We start from the raw sequence: 18,398 nt of genomic DNA, 5'->3' as shown, positions 1-18,398 counted from the left end.
CCCATGGTCAATGGCGTACGCGCAAAAAAATTCCAAAGTCCAAAATAGCGTATTTTTGGTCACTTTTTATATAATGAAAAAATGAATAGAAAGCGATCAAAAAGTCCGATCAATACAAAAATGGTACCGCTAAAAACTTCAGATCGCAGCGCAAAAAATGAGCCCTCATACCGCCCCATACACAGAAAAATAAAAAAGTTATAGGGGTCAGAAGATGAGAATTTTAAACATATACATTTTCCTGCATGTAGTTATGATTTTTCCCTGAAGTACGACAATATCAAATCTATATAAGTCGGGGATCATTTTAATCGTATGGACCTACAGAATAATAATAAGGTGTCATTTTTAATGAAAAATGTACTGTGTAGAAACGGAAGAATCCAAAATGACAAAATTTTATGTTTTTTCTTCAATTTTGTTGCACAATTTTGTTGGATTTTTAGGTGGAAAATTGAAAGAGTTTATAAAGGTGGTGAGGAAAAAACTAAAGTGCAAAAATGGAAAAACCCCGGGACATGAAGGGGTTAAAGATTATTAAAAAAAAGGAGACATTTCACTGTCATTAGATTTTATTGATAAATTAACAACAACTTTCAATAGTCTGGAAAGTGTCGGCCCTGAGATTGCTGGATCACCAGACGTTCACTGATACATTGTTACAGATGTTGTGAATATTTCCCCTATCACTGATACATTGTTAAAGATGTTGTCAATATCATCCCTATCACTGATACATTGTTACATTTCTGCAGATGTTGTGAATATTTCCCCTATCACTGATACATTGTTACATTTCTGCAGATGTTGTGAATATCATCTATCACTGATACATTGTTACAGATGTTGTCAATATCATCCCTATCACTGATACATTGTTACATTTCTGCAGATGTTGTCAATATCATCTATCATTGATACAGATGTTGTGAATATCATCCCTATCATTGATACATTGTTACATTTCTGCAGATGTTGACAATATTATTTCTATCCCTGATACATTGTTCCAGATGTTGTGAATATCATCCCTATCACTGATACATTGTTACATTTCTGCAGATGTTGTAAATTTCTATCCCTGATACATTGTTCCAGATGTTCTGAATATCGTCTGTATTCCTGATACATTGTTACATATGGTGTCCATATTAGGACATCATCAGGCGTCAGACAAACCTCCGTGACGCCTCAGATGTCAGCCGAACAGCCGTTGATGTAAAGTTTTCCTCGATTCATAGAAAACTGGGAGCGCATGCGCAGCACTCCACTGACAGCGTAGGGCTAAAGTAGGCAGCATTAGGAGCGTAGTCCTGCACATGCTCAGTTGTCCGTACCACTCAGAGCGCATTTTCTGCTTTCCTCCGCTACGCAGTTAGCGTAGGGAGGCTGGAAAACTTTAACGGCTGTCTGGCTGACGTCTGAGGCACGACTGAGGTTTGTCTGACGCCTGATCATGTCCTAATATGGACACCATACAATTCACTTAAATGGAACTGAGCTGCAATACCACACACAACCTGAGGCCAAGAGTGGCGCTGTTTCCAAATGAAAACAACTATGTTTTGTTTTTTAACCCTGCATAACCCCTTTATTGATAAATTCATTTCTATGTCACAATGTAGAAAGTTTGCTTTCGCACAAATGTTACCCCTTTTATCCCACATTTAAGGAATATTATGGGCCAGGATTGGACCAGTTGATCGGAACCTGAAAGAGGAGACCAGAAATCCTATTACTTCACAGTGATGTCCTTCAAAGGAAGACCAGACCTGAAGATTCCTCCCATTTATCCCCCCACATGTCCATAAGAGAAGATGGCGGCATTGGCACCAGAGTCAGATAGGAGAATGTCTGGACATGGACGTCCTCTTCTCGCTCTACGTGTAGGTGAAAGACATCACATTGCATTGATAAGTCGCCAACAGGAGGAACCCCAACCCTTCCGAGAGACCTGACAGATCTCTTCCATTGGCGGTCCTTCCAGATCCGGGCCAGGCGTGTGGTGGAGATCTGTTCCGGGTCTCCCTTCACTTATAGAGCGCCATCCTCTTACTCTGATACATGTACATGTAGGCGTCACAGAAGAGGCGTTTGGCCACACCTTTCATCTCACGGGGGTTCTGGTTCACGAGGTCGCTGAGCGGAGCCGCCAGGTAGGTGGCCACCTCCGGGCAGAGGGTAACTCGAGGGATGTTGTATCCGTTTTCACTCCCTGTGGAAACAATAAAGATTAAGATACACACTTAAAGGGGTACTCCACCCCTAGACATTTTATCCCCTATCCAAAGGAAAGGGGATAAGATGTCTGATTATGGGGGTAGCCACTGGGGACATCCGTGATCTTGGCTGCGGCACCCCAGACATCCGGTGCATGGAGCGAATTTCGCTCGGTGCCGGATGACAGGCGATGCGGGGCGGAGGCTTGTGACGTCACGGCAATGCCCCGCTCGTGATGTCATCACGAGCGGGGCATTGCCGTGACGTCACAAGCCTCCGTTGCTGAACCTGACACTCTAAAAGAACGCCGGGTGCAGCAGGGAGATTGCGGGGGTCCTGCCGTTGGATAGGGGATAAGATGTCCTTTAAGGGGGGGGGGTATATGTTCTGGAACCCAACAAAGCTTGATGCTCCACGGAAAGAACACTGGCCCTGCTGGTATCTCCATCATACAGGCTACAGGATGTTCCTGAGTGACCGAAACCTTAATGACTTTTAGTGGAGCTCCCCTTTAAATGTGGAACCTGTAGGATGGTAAACCTTAGACGCTCACCGAATCGGTCGGCCATGCTATCAAAGAACATCCAGCTGCCTTTCTCCGTCCCGTACTTCACGAAGGAGACGTAGTGACTGGTCTCGATGCACAGCACAGCAAACAGCTCCAGCTTCTCCCTCGGGATCTTGTTTGGCGCCTTCAGGAAGGCGTCAGGGATCTGTAGCAGGACGGGTTTGTGGTCTTTCCTCTTGTGATGTGAATGGACCTTCAGGGCAGATATAGAAGCCCAGTGTTATATAGGTAAGACCCCTCACCTTAGACAACCCAAATTTACAGTTTCCTCCCTTCCCATTGAGAGGAGTTATCCCGTTATTACCCAGTTCTTCCTCCATATTAGAACATCTCGCTACTGCAGGGGCAGCACTACCAAAGGGCGCCAAGTTAGACATAGACAGTAATGGCTCTATGGAGTAAGAGCCCACTTTGTTGGCTTATGGGGGAACCCAATGGACTATATAGGACTCCATCATATATGCGGCACCTTACCTGTGTGCTGCACACCGCACAGTACTGCTTGAGGCCGTAGTCGGAGAGGATGATGTCATTAAAGCACTCGGCACATTCATGAGTTGCCAGGTTCCCGCATACCACACATTCCCGAGGACCTGACAACACAAAGAGGGGTCACCCCAGCTTATAGTCACTGTCACCCCATAACAACCTCTCCATGATATGTGGAATTGTCCTGCAAAATGGATCCCAAAGGAGCGGGACGTACAACAGTAGATAATCATGATGGAGCTAAGAGGGGAGATGTATAACTATTATATACTGATCCTATAGAGATTGCAGCAGTATACAAATAGAGCGGGAGGGGGTATAACTATTGTATATACTGATCCTATAGAGATAGCAGCAGTATACATATAGGAGGACATGTATCATTATTTGTGTATGGTAGAAGCATTTTACCCCTTTTCCCGAATTCTAAATTATGCACAGAAGAGATAAATTTATCAATCAAGCGCAATGAGCTTCATAAATTGCGGGTAAATATAGTAATCTCCTCAATCCACTCTTTGGAAAATAGAATCGATGATTTATAGCATCTTGCTACGTTAAATCCAAGATGGCTTATATTTGCGCAAAAAAAACAGCTCTTGCGGCAACATTTTTGGTGTAAAGGAAAAGTACGCAGTTAATAAATCCATGTGTACTATATATGTCACTCCAAGGTGCCCTGATTCAGCCACATCTGGAGGACATGCACTACCAAAACGTGCGCCAAAAAATGCGCAAAAAAAAAGGGCTTGCGCAAAATTTTGCGCAAAAAAATACACACAAAACAGGGCTAAAATCTTTGATACATGTCCCCCATAGAGCTGAGAAGAGGGATATAAGTACTATAATCTATAAAAAAAAAAAAAAGATTTTATATCAAGACAGGAGGATTCACATTAAGCAATAAATCTCACTTTACTTGCTCGAGCAGCAAAATAGTTAATGTAATAAATGGAGAGAAAAAATTTGAACAACAGATATACAGTTAAATAGGTGCAATCAAACATGCTATGTGTCCTATAACAGCCAATCATAGCTCAGTTCAGGTAACATAAGGTGATGTAATAGGAAATTCCTCCTGTTTCTTTCTGCTCCGCAGTTAAGTCAAGTCCACAGGTTGTTTTCTCCTTATTGTTTATTCTCCTTTCTTTCTCCTCATAATGTTTCTATATTTTTTTTCCCGCTGTTATGTCTGCATATTATGCTCTCCTTAAGTAATATATAATTTTTTTTTTCCATTATTCTTATACATTTGTTCCCGTTTTTTTTTTTTTTACGTTTACTCAATCTTATTCATTATATATTCCGGTATTTACATCTTCTCATTCCTGTTTATTTTCTCGTCGCTTACTTCTTTTCTCAGGTCCCGTTGCTGGTGCTCTGTTGTGCGCGCACGCTCCGTTGCTGGCTTCTGTGACATAATTCTTTTACTGCTATCTTGCGAGACCTGCCGAATGGTGATCAGTATCGGCTTCCCGCCTCTCCCCTCAGACGCAGCACCCATTCAGTTACCTCAGCCACTCAACGCTGTTCTCCAAGCTCCCCTCAGTATTATCTTACAGTACTTATTAGTACTATATTGTGTATTTATCAGCCTCCTTATTAATTTTAATAATACATTTATAATTTTTATATTAAAGGGGTAGTCTAGACATCGTATCCCCTATCAAAAGAACAGAGGACAAGATGTCTGATCACAGGGGTCCTGATCTCTCTGCTGCACCCGGCATTCATTCGTTTAGAGCATCGGGTGCAGCTTACTGATCAGCCTGGAAACTTTGGGTTTATTGGTGCTCTGAAAGGAATCTGGATCCCATTCTTGCACCTATCCCACATATCCTAAATGATCTTGCCGCCTCTTTTGATTAAGGTAAGGTAAGGCGTACCGTACCAGCATAATTTCAAAAACTAACCGGTTGTTAGTATGCGTTTTGATCAAAAAGTACAAAGCCCACTCGCCACGTCTAGACCACCTATTTAGAGTGGGTCCCTAACGTCCCTAGCATAAAATGGCGTAGCACTGGGTGGTGACCACCACCTCCGCGACACCAGTGCCCACAGGGGGAACGACCCACTGGCAGAGCGGCCCCAGTGCCACCCAAACAAGTCTATGGGTCGCACATTCCCGCAGACACGGCGCCACGGCAGCAACGGACGCCGCACAGCACCACACCAGTGTGAACAGGATGCTACAGCTCACTTACCATGCTCTGCCAGTGGGCCGTTCCCCCTGTGGGCACTGGTGTCGCGGCGGTGGTGGTCGCCGCCCAGTGCTACACCATTTTATGCTAGGGACATTAGGGAGCCACTCTAAATAGGTGGCCTTGACGTGGCGAGTGGGCTTGTACTTTTTGATCAAAACTTATATACTAACAACCTGTTAGTTTTTGAAATTATGCTGAGAAGCAATTAGATCATTATACAAGATTGTAGATGTGCACCCTGTCTGTTTTCTACCTGAATTCAGATTTGTAAATTACTTCTATTTAAAAAAATCTTAATTAGCTTATTAGCTGCTGAATACTACAGAGGAAATTATTTTCTTTTTGGAACACAGAGCTCTCTGCTGACATCACAAGCACAGTGCTCTCTGCTGCCATAGCAGCATATGTTTCCTATGGGGATTTTCTCGTGCTCTGGACAGTTCCTAAAATGGACAGCAGAGGTCAGCAGAGAGCACTGTGGTCATGACATCAGAGGAAATGCATTTCTTTTTTGGATTTCTCTGTAGTATACAGCCCCTAAAAAGTACTGGAAGGATTAAGATTTTTTAATAGAAGTGATTTACAAATCTGTTTAACTTTCTGGCACCAGTTGATTTAAAAAAAAAAGTTTTCCACGGGAGTACCCCTTTAAACCCATAAAGAAAACTACACACCACTCTTAGTAAATCAAGGCCATTGTCTTTTAAGTTAACTTCTCTTTTATGCCTAATTTCCATCAAGAGAGTTTCAGATGTCCGAGTCCTGGACATTTCTCGTAGACAGTTTACTCCTCAAGGCGTCTTGTTTTCCATCTCTAGACGTTTTGGGACAAACTGTTCCGAACGCTGGAGCCGGGAGCTCATGACATCATAGCCCTGCCCCCTCATGAGGGGGCAGGGCTATGACTTCACCAACTCCCGGCGCTGGCTCCAGCGTTCGGAACAATTTGTTCCTAACGCTGAGCTGCAGAGTACCCCTTTAAAGCGGCCAATTGGTCCTCTGACTCTACCTTTAAAACCTTTTATTTCAGACCTGATTCTCATGTTTTTATGTCTCTAACTCTTATTGTTATTATACTGCATATTATATTGTTAATAATTTTATTATCTAAGCTTTAAACTTGCATAATGGAAGCCTCCTGTCTTGATATAAAATTGAAGATAGTCCTACCCTTGGTGCCGGAAAATATAGATTTTATGAAAGACAAGAGACGAGCAATATCCCTCCCATATGCTTACCCAACCCTATCATATTGTTAATCTTTTTTAGCTTACAGAATTCTCATGGCCTTCAGATGACCTTCATGCTGGATTCCTGCTTCCAGTTTTCGATTCCTGTTTCTACCTTGATGTCTTTATCTTCCAGTTTCGTGTTGAAGATTTTGTTCCTGTTCTACATTGTTGACTCCTATGCACCAAGAAAGAGGAGGAATTTCCTATCACTTTGTTACCTGAACTGAGCTATGATTGGCTGTTAAAGGACACATAGCATGTTTGATTGCCCCTATTTAACTGTATACCTGTTGTTCAAGTTTTTTTCTCTCCATTTATTACATTAACTATTTTGTTGCTGGAGCAAGTAAAGACAGATTTACTGCATAATGCGAATCCTCCTGTCTTTCATAAGATGTATATTTTCCATCACTAAGGGTAGGAAACTCTTCAATTATGGGACATTATGTGAGGCATAGATTAAGATGATATATACAATACTGTACAATCTGCAGGTATCATGTTATAGAGCAGGAGGAGCTGAACAGATAATATATGCAATATAGTACAATCTGCAGGAATCATGTTATAGAGCAGGAGGAGCTGAGCAGATGATATATACAATACAGTACAATCTGCAGGTATCATGTTATAGAGCAGGAGGAGCTGAACAGATAATATATGCAATATAGTACAATCTGCAGGAATCATGTTAGAGCAGGAGGAGCTGAGCAGATGATATATACAATACAGTACAATCTGCAGGTATCATGTTATAGAGCAGGAGGAGCTGAGCAGATGATATATGCAATACAGTACAATCTGCAGGTATCATGTTATAGAGCAGGAGGAGCTGAACAGATGATATATACAATACAGTACAATCTGCAGGTAACATGTTATAGAGCAGGAGGAGCTGAGCAGATGATATATACAATACAGTACAATCTGCAGGTAACATGTTATAGAGCAGGAGGAGCTGAGCAGATCATGTATATAATACAGTACAATCTGCAGGCATCATGTTATAGAGCAGGAGGAGCTGAGCAGATAATATATACAATACAGTACAATATGCTGGTAACATGTTATAGAGCAGGAGGAGCTGAGCAGATGATATATACAATACAGTACAATCTGCAGGTAACATGTTATAGAGCAGGAGGAGCTGAGCAGATGATATATACAATACAGTACAATCTGCAGGTAACATGTTATAGAGCAGGAGGAGCTGAGCAGATCATGTATATAATACAGTACAATCTGCAGGTATAATGTTATAGAGCAGGAGGAGCTGAGCTGATGATATATACAATACAGTACAATCTGCACGTATCATGTAATAGAGAAGGAGGAGCTGAGCAGATGATATATACAATACAGTATAATCTGCAGGTATCATGTTATAGAGCAGAAGGAGCTGAGCAGATGATATATAAAATACAGTACAATCTGCACGTATCATGTTATAGAGAAGGAGGAGCTGAGCAGATTTATACAATGCAGTACAATCTGCAGGTATCATGTTATAGAGCAGGAGGAGCTGAGCAGATGATATATACAATACAGTACAATCTGCACGTATCATTTTATAGAGAAGGAGGAGCTGAGCAGATTTATACAATGCAGTACAATCTGCAGGTATCATGTTATAGAGCAGGAGGAGCTGAGCAGATGATATATACAATACAGTACAATCTGCAAGTATCATGTTAGAGCAGGAGGAGCTGAGCAGATGATATATACAATACAGTACAATCTGCAGGTATGTTATAGAGCAGGAGGAGCTGAGCAGATGATATATATACAATACAGTACAATCTGCAGGTATCATGTTATAGAGCAGGAGGAGCTGAGCAGATGATATATACAATACAGTGCAATCTGCAGGTAACATGTTCTAGAGCAGGAGGAGCTGAGCAGATGATATATACAATACAGTACAATCTGCAGATAACATGATATCGAGCAGGAGGAGCGGAGCAGATGATATATACAATACAGTACAATCTGCAGGTATCATGTTATAGAGCTAGAGGAGCTGAGAAGATGATATATACAATACAGTACAATCTGCATGTAACATGTTATAGAGCAGGAGGAGCTGAGCAGATGATATATACAATACAGTACAATCTGCAGGTAACATGTTATAGAGCAGGAGGAGCTGAGCAGATCATGTATATAATACAGTACAATCTGCAGGCATCATGTTATAGAGCAGGAGGAGCTGAGCAGATAATATATACAATACAGTACAATATGCAGGTAACATGTTATAGAGCAGGAGGAGCTGAGCAGATGATATATACAATACAGTACAATCTGCAGGTATAATGTTATAGAGCAGGAGGAACTGAGCTGATGATATATACAATACAGTACAATCTGCAGGTATCATGTTATAGAGCAGGAGGAGCTGAGCAGATCATGTATATAATACAGTACAATCTGCAGGCATCCTGTTATAGAGCAGGAGGAGCTGAGCAGATGATATATACAATACAGTACAATCTGCACGTATCATGTTATAGAGAAGGAGGCGCTGAGCAGATTTATACAATGCAGTACAATCTGCAGGTATCATGTTATAGAGCAGGAGGAGCTGAGCAGATGATATAGACAATACAGTACAATCTGCAGGTATCATGTTATAGAGCAGGAGGAGCTGAGCAGATGATATATACAATACAGTACAATCTGCAAGTATCATGTTAGAGCAGGAGGAGCTGAGCAGATGATATATACAATACAGTACAATCTGCAGGTATGTTATAGAGCAGGAGGAGCTGAGCAGATGATATATATACAATACAGTACAATCTGCAGGTATCATGTTATAGAGCAGGAGGAGCTGAGCAGATGATATATACAATACAGTGCAATCTGCAGGTAACATGTTCTAGAGCAGGAGGAGCTGAGCAGATGATATATACAATACAGTACAATCTGCAGATAACATGATATTGAGCAGGAGGAGCAGAGCAGATGATATATACAATACAGTACAATCTGCAGGTATCATGTTATAGAGCTAGAGGAGCTGAGAAGATGATATATACAATACAGTACAGTACAATCTGCAGGTAACATGTTATAGAGCTAGAGGAGCTGAGCAGATGATATATACAATACAGTACAGTACAATCTGCAGGTAACATGTTATAGAGCAGGAGGAGCTGAGCAGATGATATATACAATAAAGTACAATCTGCAGGTATCATGTTATAGAGCAGGAGGAGCTGAGCAGATGATATATACAGTACAGTACAATCTGCAGGTATCATGTTATAGAGCAGGAGGAGCTGAGCAGATGATTTATACAATACAGTACAATCTGCAGGTATCATGTTGTAGAGCAGGAGAAGCTGAGCAGATGATATATACAATACAGTACAATCTGCAGGTATCATGTTATAGAGCAGGAGGAGCTGAGCAAATTATATATATAATACAGTACAATCTGCAGGTAACATGTTATAGAGCTAGAGGAGCTGAGCAGATGATACATACAATACAGTACAATCTGCAGGTATCATGTTATAGAGCAGGAGGAGCTGAGCAGATGATATATACAATACAGTACAATCTGCAGGTATCATGTTATAGAGCAGGAGGAGCTGAGCAGATGATATATACAATACAGTACAATCTGCAGGTATCATGTTATAGAGCAGGAGGAGCTGAGCAGATGATATATACAATACAGTACAATCTGCAGGTATGTTATAGAGCAGGAGGAGCTGAGCAGATGATATATACAGTACAGTACAATCTGCAGGTATCATGTTATAGAGCAGGAGGAGCTGAGCAGATGATATATACAATACAGTACAATCTGCACGTATCATTTTATAGAGAAGGAGGAGCTGAGCAGATTTATACAATGCAGTACAATCTGCAGGTATCATGTTATAGAGCAGGAGGAGCTGAGCAGATGATATATACAATACAGTACAATCTGCAGGTATCATGTTATAGAGCAGGAGGAGCTGAGCAGATGATATATACAATACAGTACAATCAGCAGGTATCATTTTATAGAGCAGGAGGAGCTGAGCAGATGATATATACAATACAGTACAATCTGCAGGTATCATGTTATAGAGCAGGAGGAGCTGAGCAGATGATATATACAATACAGTACAATCTGCAGGTATCATGTTATAGAGCAGGAGGAGCTGAGCAGATGATATATACAATACAGTACAATTAGACAGTAACAGACCCCATAATTATAGTAGAGACTATAGAGAGGGCTGTTCAGGATTGGAGATGAGGGCCTCCAGATATAAAGTAATAAGGACAGGCCCTACCACCCAGCAACCCCCCACCTTGGGACTGAGTGGCACGAATACCCCCCCCCCCTCCCCTCCCCCCACACTCACTATCTGAGAGGAGATCGGTGACGTCCAGCTCCAGAGATGGGACAATCTTACTGAACATCTTATATTCCTTCCCGAATCGCGGCATCTGGATAATGAAGCAGGACGGGACCTGGGGGGAAGAGGAGACGCATCACAGACCATCTAGCCCCTCCCCCGCGGCTGATAACAGAGAACAATAGACTGGTCCTCACCTCGGCCAGCTTCAGCCTGGAGTGGTGGAAGGATTGCTCCAGGAGCTGCTGGACATTGGGCACCGTCATCTCCTGCTGCTTCTCGATGAAGATCTGATAACAGTAGCTCTCCTGCACCCGCTGATCCTCACACCTGCCAGGAGGAACAACCAGAGTCACCCAGAAACCTCATGTAAATGATACTGGACTTTGTGGTTTCATTCCTCGCCAGATTAAAGGCGCCGGCTCGAAGCGTTCAGAACATTAAATTCCGAACGCTGAGCAGTGGAGTGCCCCTTTAAGATCACTATTTGCATCTAATAAACAGAAGCATCACTGTCCACAGGGACCGAACACCTAATGACCTAATATTTCTTACAGCTGAGGGTTTGTTACAGTAGAATCTAGTTCAAAGCTTAACACATCCGCAGCACAAATCTCTTCCTGTCCATTGTTGTTTGTTACAATGTATCAGTGCAGGTGAAATGTATCGGTCTGGAGTCCAGGCTCTTCTCCTTGAGCATTAAACTTAAAGGGGTATTCCGGGCAAAAACATTTTATCCCCTATGCAAAGGATAGGGGATAAGATGTCTGATTGCGGGGACTGCGTCTCTAGTTTCAGAAACCTCCGGATTTCCGGGACTGGGAATGTGACGGCACGCCACACCCCCTCCCTTCGGAGGTTTCCGAAACTAGAGACGTAGTCCCTGCATAGAGAGATCGGGGGGGGGGGGGGTTCCAGCAGCGGGCCCCCACGATCAGATGTCTTATCCCCTATCCTTTGGATAAGGGATAAAATGTTTTGCCCGGAATACCCCTTTAAGTGTGAACAGAAAATATCAATTGATAAACAAAGTATATGAAAAAATAGCATTTTTTTTTATACATTCATGACAATTTGGAAAATCCCTGCAATCTCAGAGTTTTCAGAGGTACCCATAGAGTCAAAATAGCCCCACTGCTCACACAGCCAGGGCCTCCTCCTGGGCATCAGTCACATTGTTACCATTCTGGTATTGCATGGGGAGGAGGCATAAGACTACCAGAACTCACCCCCTTTTCCACAGATGCCCTGATAGTTGGCTCTATAGCTGCAACTTACTGAAGCTTTAAGAGAGGATCCGACCCCAGGATTCGGTGCATAATGAGGTTGAGGAACTCTTCTGGATCTGAGAAGAAATGTAAAAACTATTATAAGAGTTATATACACCGAATATTGGACTTGTATTATCTGCTGTACAATAGACTGTCTCTCCATGCTGTACATTCCTGTATTATCTCCTGCACAGTAGACTGTCTCTCCATGCTGTACATTCCTGTATTATCTCCTGTACAGTAGACTGTCTCTCCATGCTGTACATTCCTGTATTATCTCCTGTACAGTAGACTGTCTCTCCATGCTGTACATTCCTGTATTATCTCCTGTACAGTAGACTGTCTCTCCATGCTGTACACTCCTGTATTATCTGCTGTACAGTAGACTGTCTCTCCATGCTGTACATTCCTGTATTATCTCCTGTACAGTAGACTGTCTCTCCATGCTGTACATTCCTGTATTATCTGCTGTACAGTAGACTGTCTCTCCATGCTGTACATTCCTGTATTATCTGCTGTACAGTAGACTGTCTCTCCATGCTGTACATTCCTGTATTATCTGCTGTACAGTAGACTGTCTCTCCATGCTGTACATTCCTATATTATCTCCTGTACAGTAGACTGTCTCTCCATGCTGTACATTCCTGTATTATCTGCTGTACAGTAGACTGTCTCTCCATGCTGTACATTCCTGTATTATCTGCTGTACAGTAGACTGTCTCTTCATGCTGTACATTCCTGTATTATCTCCTGTACAGTAGACTGTCTCTCCATGCTGTACATTCCTGTATTATCTCCTGTACAGTAGACTGTCTCTCCATGCTGTACATTCCTGTATTATCTCCTGTACAGTAGACTGTCTCTCCATGCTGTACATTCCTGTATTATCTGCTGTACAGTAGACTGTCTCTCCGTGCTGTACATTCCTGTATTATCTGCTGTACAGTAGACTGTCTCTCCGTGCTGTACATTCCTGTATAATCTCCTGTACAGTAGACTGCCTCTCCATGCTGTACATTCCTGTATTATCTGCTGTACAGTAGACTGTCTCTCCATGCTGTACATTCCTGTATTATCTCCTGTACAGTAGACTGTCTCTCCATGCTGTACATTCCTGTATTATCTGCTGTACAGTAGACTGTCTCTCCATGCTGTACATTCCTGTATTATCTGCTGTACAGTAGACTGTCTCTCCATGCTGTACATTCCTGTATAATCTCCTGTACAGTAGACTGTCTCTCCATGCCGTACATTCCTGTATTATCTGCTGTACAGTAGACTGTCTCTCCATGCCGTACATTCCTGTATTATCTGCTGTACAGTAGACTGTCTCTCCATGCCGTACATTCCTGTATTATCTCCTGTACAGTAGACTGTCTCTCCATGCTGTACATTCCTGTATTATCTCCTGTACAGTAGACTGTCTCTCCATGCTGTACATTCCTGTATTATCTCCTGTACAGTAGACTGTCTCTCCATGCTGTACATTCCTGTATTATCTGCTGTACAGTAGACTGTCTCTCCATGCTGCACATTCCTGTATTATCTCCTGTACAGTAGACTCTCTCTCCATGCTGTACATTCCTGTATTATCTCCTGTACAGTAGACTGTCTCTCCATGCTGTACATTCCTGTATTATCTGCTGTACAGTAGACTGTCTCTCCATGCTGTACACTCCTGTATTATCTGCTGTACAGTAGACTGTCTCTCCATGCTGTACATTCCTGTATTATCTGCTGTACAGTTGACTGTCTCTTCATGCTGTACATTCCTGTATTATCTCCTGTACAGTAGACTGTCTCTCCATGCTGTACATTCCTGTATTATCTGCCGTACAGTAGACTGTCTCTCCATGCTGTACAGTCCTGTATTATCTCCTGTACAGTAGACTGTCTCTCCATGCTGTACATTCCTGTATTATCTGCTGTACAGTAGACTGTCTCTCCATGCTGTACATTCCTGTATTATCTCCTGTACAGTAGACTGTCTCTCCATGCTGTACATTCCTGTATTATCTCCTGTACAGTAGACTGTCTCTCCATGCTGTACATCCCTGTATTATCTGCTGTACAGTAGACTGCCTCTCTATGCTGTACATCCCTGTATTATCTCCTGTACAGTAGACTGTCTCTCCATGCTGTACATTCCTGTATTATCTCCTGTACAGTAGACTGTCTCTCCATGCTGTACATTCCTGTATTATCTGCTGTACAGTAGACTGTCTCTCCATGCTGTACATCCCTGTATTATCTGCTGTACAGTAGACTGTCTCTCCATGCTGTACATTCCTGTATTATCTGCTGTACAGTAGACTGCCTCTCCATGCTGTACATTCCTATATTATCTGTTGTATAGTAGACTGTCTCTCCATGCTGTACATTCCTGTATTATCTGCTGTACAGTAGACTGTCTCTCCATGCTGTACATTCCTGTATTATCTGCTGTACAGTGGACTGTCTCTCCATGCTATACATTCCTGTATTATCTCCTGTACAGTAGACTGTCTCTCCATGCTGTACATCCCTGTATTATCTGCTGTACAGTAGACTGTCTCTCCATGCTGTACATTCCTGTATTATCTGCTGTACAGTAGACTGCCTCTCCATGCTGTACATTCCTATATTATCTGTTGTATAGTAGACTGTCTCTCCATGCTGCACAGACTTGTATTATCTGTTATGCTGTTGCTGGATCTGTACTCCATGGTGACACAGCCGGTACGGCCTCTTCATACCTTTCTCGGAGGTGGTGAAGCTGGGGCACTGACTTTCCTCCATTAGTTGGCAGCGCAGGGTCATCACACTGTCCGCGGACACAAAGCCGTTCCTGTGAAGAATTAAATTTAAAGTTTATTACTTGGCCTATCAACTTAGGGAAAAAAGAAAGAAAATGGAATTAAAGTGGTACTCCGCTGCTAGACATGTTATCTCCTATCCAAAGGACAGGGGAAAAAGAAGTCTGATCGCTGGGGTCCCACTGGTGGGGCCCTCCGTGATCTCCCGCAGCACCTGGCGTTCTAAACAAATGCCAGGTTCCTGCGGCAATGGGTGTGACGTTACGGCCACGCCTCCTCGTGATGTCAGGTCATATCCCCTCCATTCATGTCTATTGGAGGGGGCGTGTCGGCCGACACTCCCCCTCCCATAGACATGAATGGAGGGGGTGTGGCATGATGGTGCAAGAGGGCGTGGCCGAGATGTCACAACCATAGCCCCCGGCTGCTGGAGCCACCGAAGCTTAACTTCTTTCATCTTTCTATGAGCCCCATTTGTTGCCCCTTATTTTTACTTTTTATTTTAAAAACATTGGAATAAATTAATAGTGTTGAGCGGCATAGGCCATATTCGAATTCGCGAATATTCGCGAATATATGGACGAATATTCGTCATATATTCGCGAATATTCGCATATTCGTTATACTCTCGTTTTATTTTCGCATATGCGAACATTCGCGAATGCGAAAATTGACATATGTGAATATTAGCACATACAAAATTAGTATACGCGAAAATTCGCATATGCGAAGATTAACATATGCTAATTTTCGCATATGCGAATTTACGCACGCCAGTCTCACATAGTAGCATTAGAGCCTTCTTTACACCACACAAGCTGAAAGCAGAGAGGGATGATCACTGTGATGTGTACTGTGAAGAAAAGAAAAAAAAAAAAAACGAATATTCGTAATTATGAATATATAGCGCTATATTCGCGAAATTCGCGAATTCGCGAATATGCGATATTCGCGAATAATATTCGAATTGCGAATATTCGTGAGCAACACTATAAATTAATTCAACATCAAAATTCTCACTCACCTGCGCAGGGGGTTGACTATTTCTTCCCTCAGGGTTTGTTGGATTTTGCCATCGGGGAGCGATGAAGGTTTAAAGAGCAGAGAATCCAACACAGAGCTACAGGAGAAGAGACTGTACAAAAAAAATTATAAAAAACAACAACAACAACAAAAATTAAGAATATATATATATATAAATGGAACTATTATTATTATTAGAGGGGCCAACGTTACCTAAGACCTGAAACACTGTATCAAATCGTTTCATCAAAGAGACTAAATTATATTGCTAGAAACTGTTATTCCTGCACTGGAAAGCAAGAAAATGCTGTATTGTGTGGTCATGCCCCGCCCCTGAAGAACAATTCACTAACTAAAGACCTCCTCCAAGTTACCTGAGAAGAGCAATATCTACATAGAAAGACCTGCTAACATTGTCTTTAAAATAATCATTTAATAGGCCTAAAAAGAAACCTTCATGAAGTTGTCAACATTATCAATGAGGAGCCCCTGTCTTACCAAGCCCCACCCACGAGTTACCAAAAACAATCCACATAGTAATAATTGCAAAGTAATGTCCTTGAAATAATGGTTTGGAAATGAAATAAGGAAATCATAGTTTTAATTTCCCAGGAATCCTCTCAATACTTGTCTTGTAGAACAGCCCCGCCCACGAGGAGCCATAAACAAGTCTGTTGTGGTCAGAAATACCTAAAGAGTGCAGCATCCATGTAGCAGGAATTGCAATGACCTTGAATACCCCTCATATCTCCTTCTAAAGTATCCACAGCCGCAGCGCCCTGCAGAGGAGGAACCTTCCCCGACAGGGGGTGACTGTCCTCTCTACCTGAAACAAAGAGGATTCCTGTAACACACATGTGAGTTATATTCTGATACAGTTGAAACCAGTTGAAAGTTTACATACATTTCATTATCATTAGGTAGCATTGCCCTTAATGGGGTACTCCGCCCCTAGACATCTTATCCCCTATCCAAAGGATAAAATGTTTGATCGCAGGGGTCCTGCCGCTGGGGACCCCCGGGATCTTGGCTGCAGCACCCCTCTGTCATTACTGCACAGAGCTAATTCGCTCCATGCATAATGACGGACGATACAGGGGCCGGAGCCCCTCGTGACGTCCCGTCTCCGCCCCCTCGAGATGTCCCGTCTCCGCCCCCTCGTGACATCACAGCCTGCCCCCTGACAGAACTGGTTTAACTGAGCCATGTTTGTAGGTCGCCTTGCCCGCACCTGCCTTTTTAGCTTTGCCCATACATTTTCAAAAGGAATGAGATCAGAGCTTTGTGATGGCCACTCCAAAACATTGACTTTGTTATCCTTAAAGGGGTACTCTGATGGAAAACTTATTATTATTATTTTTTTTTTTTAATCAACTGGTGCCAGAAAGTTAAACAGATTTGTAAATTACTTCTATTAAAGAATCATAATCCTTCCAGTACTTTTTAGTGGCTGTATACTACAGAGGAAATGCTTTTCTTTTTGGATTTCTCTTCTTTCACGAGCACAGTGCTCTCTGCTGACCTCTGCTGTCCATTTTAGGAACTGTCCAGAGCAGGAGAAAATCCCCATAGCAAATATATGCTGCTCTGGCCAGTTCGTAAAATGGACAGCAGAGAGCACTGTGGTCGTGACAGAAGAGAAATCCAAAAAGAAAAGCATTTCCTCTGTAGTATACAGCCCCTAAAAAGTACTGGAAGGATTATGATTTTTTTTTAATAGAAGTAATTTACAATTCCGCCAATTACGGTCATCGAGGCGGGGGGTCGGCATCTATCTGCATCATAGCTCAACTCTAAAGATAGAAGTAAGTCTACCTGCTACAGTATTTACCAAATCGACACAATCCTATGACATAGATATAGTATCTGGAGTATTTACTTAAAAACCGTTCCTTTATTTATTTTTTCTGCCTAGTGAACGAAACCAACACCAGCTCACTCCTCAATATCTTCTTATTTCATCCAGATACTAATAAACCAACTGCATTAGTAAGTTTGTTCCCATATGTGTGTTCCTTTTATGTGCGCCGATACACAAATACAATTTATTCTTGAGCTTATTCCTTTTATTTGGGCCCCAGCCAGGACCCTTATTGTTGTATCTTGGCTGCCTAAAAGGGAACCATCTCTGCGCCAGTGATTATATACTACATATTATTTTTGTTTGTTCCTGGCTAATCACAAGGCTGCGGGATGGACCTATGGGAAGATAGGAGAGCCCGCATTAATAATATT

At 42.4% G+C, this 18,398-nt stretch overlaps 1 protein-coding gene across 2 annotated transcripts in view; it reads right to left on the bottom strand.

Moving 5' to 3' along the window:
• Positions 1-562: 562 nt before the first annotated feature.
• LOC130274490 (ubiquitin carboxyl-terminal hydrolase CYLD-like) overlaps positions 563-18,398 on the bottom strand; it is a 40,181-nt gene continuing 22,345 nt past the window's right edge. For both annotated transcript variants that reach the window (XM_056522892.1, XM_056522893.1), the window contains exons 7-15: positions 16,854-16,989; positions 16,165-16,275; positions 15,081-15,172; positions 12,353-12,419; positions 11,272-11,404; positions 11,081-11,189; positions 3,263-3,381; positions 2,774-2,981; positions 563-2,215 (exon numbers count right to left, since the gene is read on the bottom strand). In XM_056522892.1, the coding sequence (XP_056378867.1) occupies positions 2,031-2,215; positions 2,774-2,981; positions 3,263-3,381; positions 11,081-11,189; positions 11,272-11,404; positions 12,353-12,419; positions 15,081-15,172; positions 16,165-16,275; positions 16,854-16,989 (1,160 nt within the window). In that variant the 3' untranslated portion in view covers positions 563-2,030. The remainder of the gene's footprint in view (positions 2,216-2,773; positions 2,982-3,262; positions 3,382-11,080; positions 11,190-11,271; positions 11,405-12,352; positions 12,420-15,080; positions 15,173-16,164; positions 16,276-16,853; positions 16,990-18,398) is intronic.

Source organism: Hyla sarda, chromosome 5, assembly GCF_029499605.1.
Source record: "Hyla sarda isolate aHylSar1 chromosome 5, aHylSar1.hap1, whole genome shotgun sequence".
NCBI classification, from domain to species: domain Eukaryota; kingdom Metazoa; phylum Chordata; class Amphibia; order Anura; family Hylidae; genus Hyla; species Hyla sarda.
This window is presented reverse-complemented; position numbering and strand designations above follow the sequence as displayed.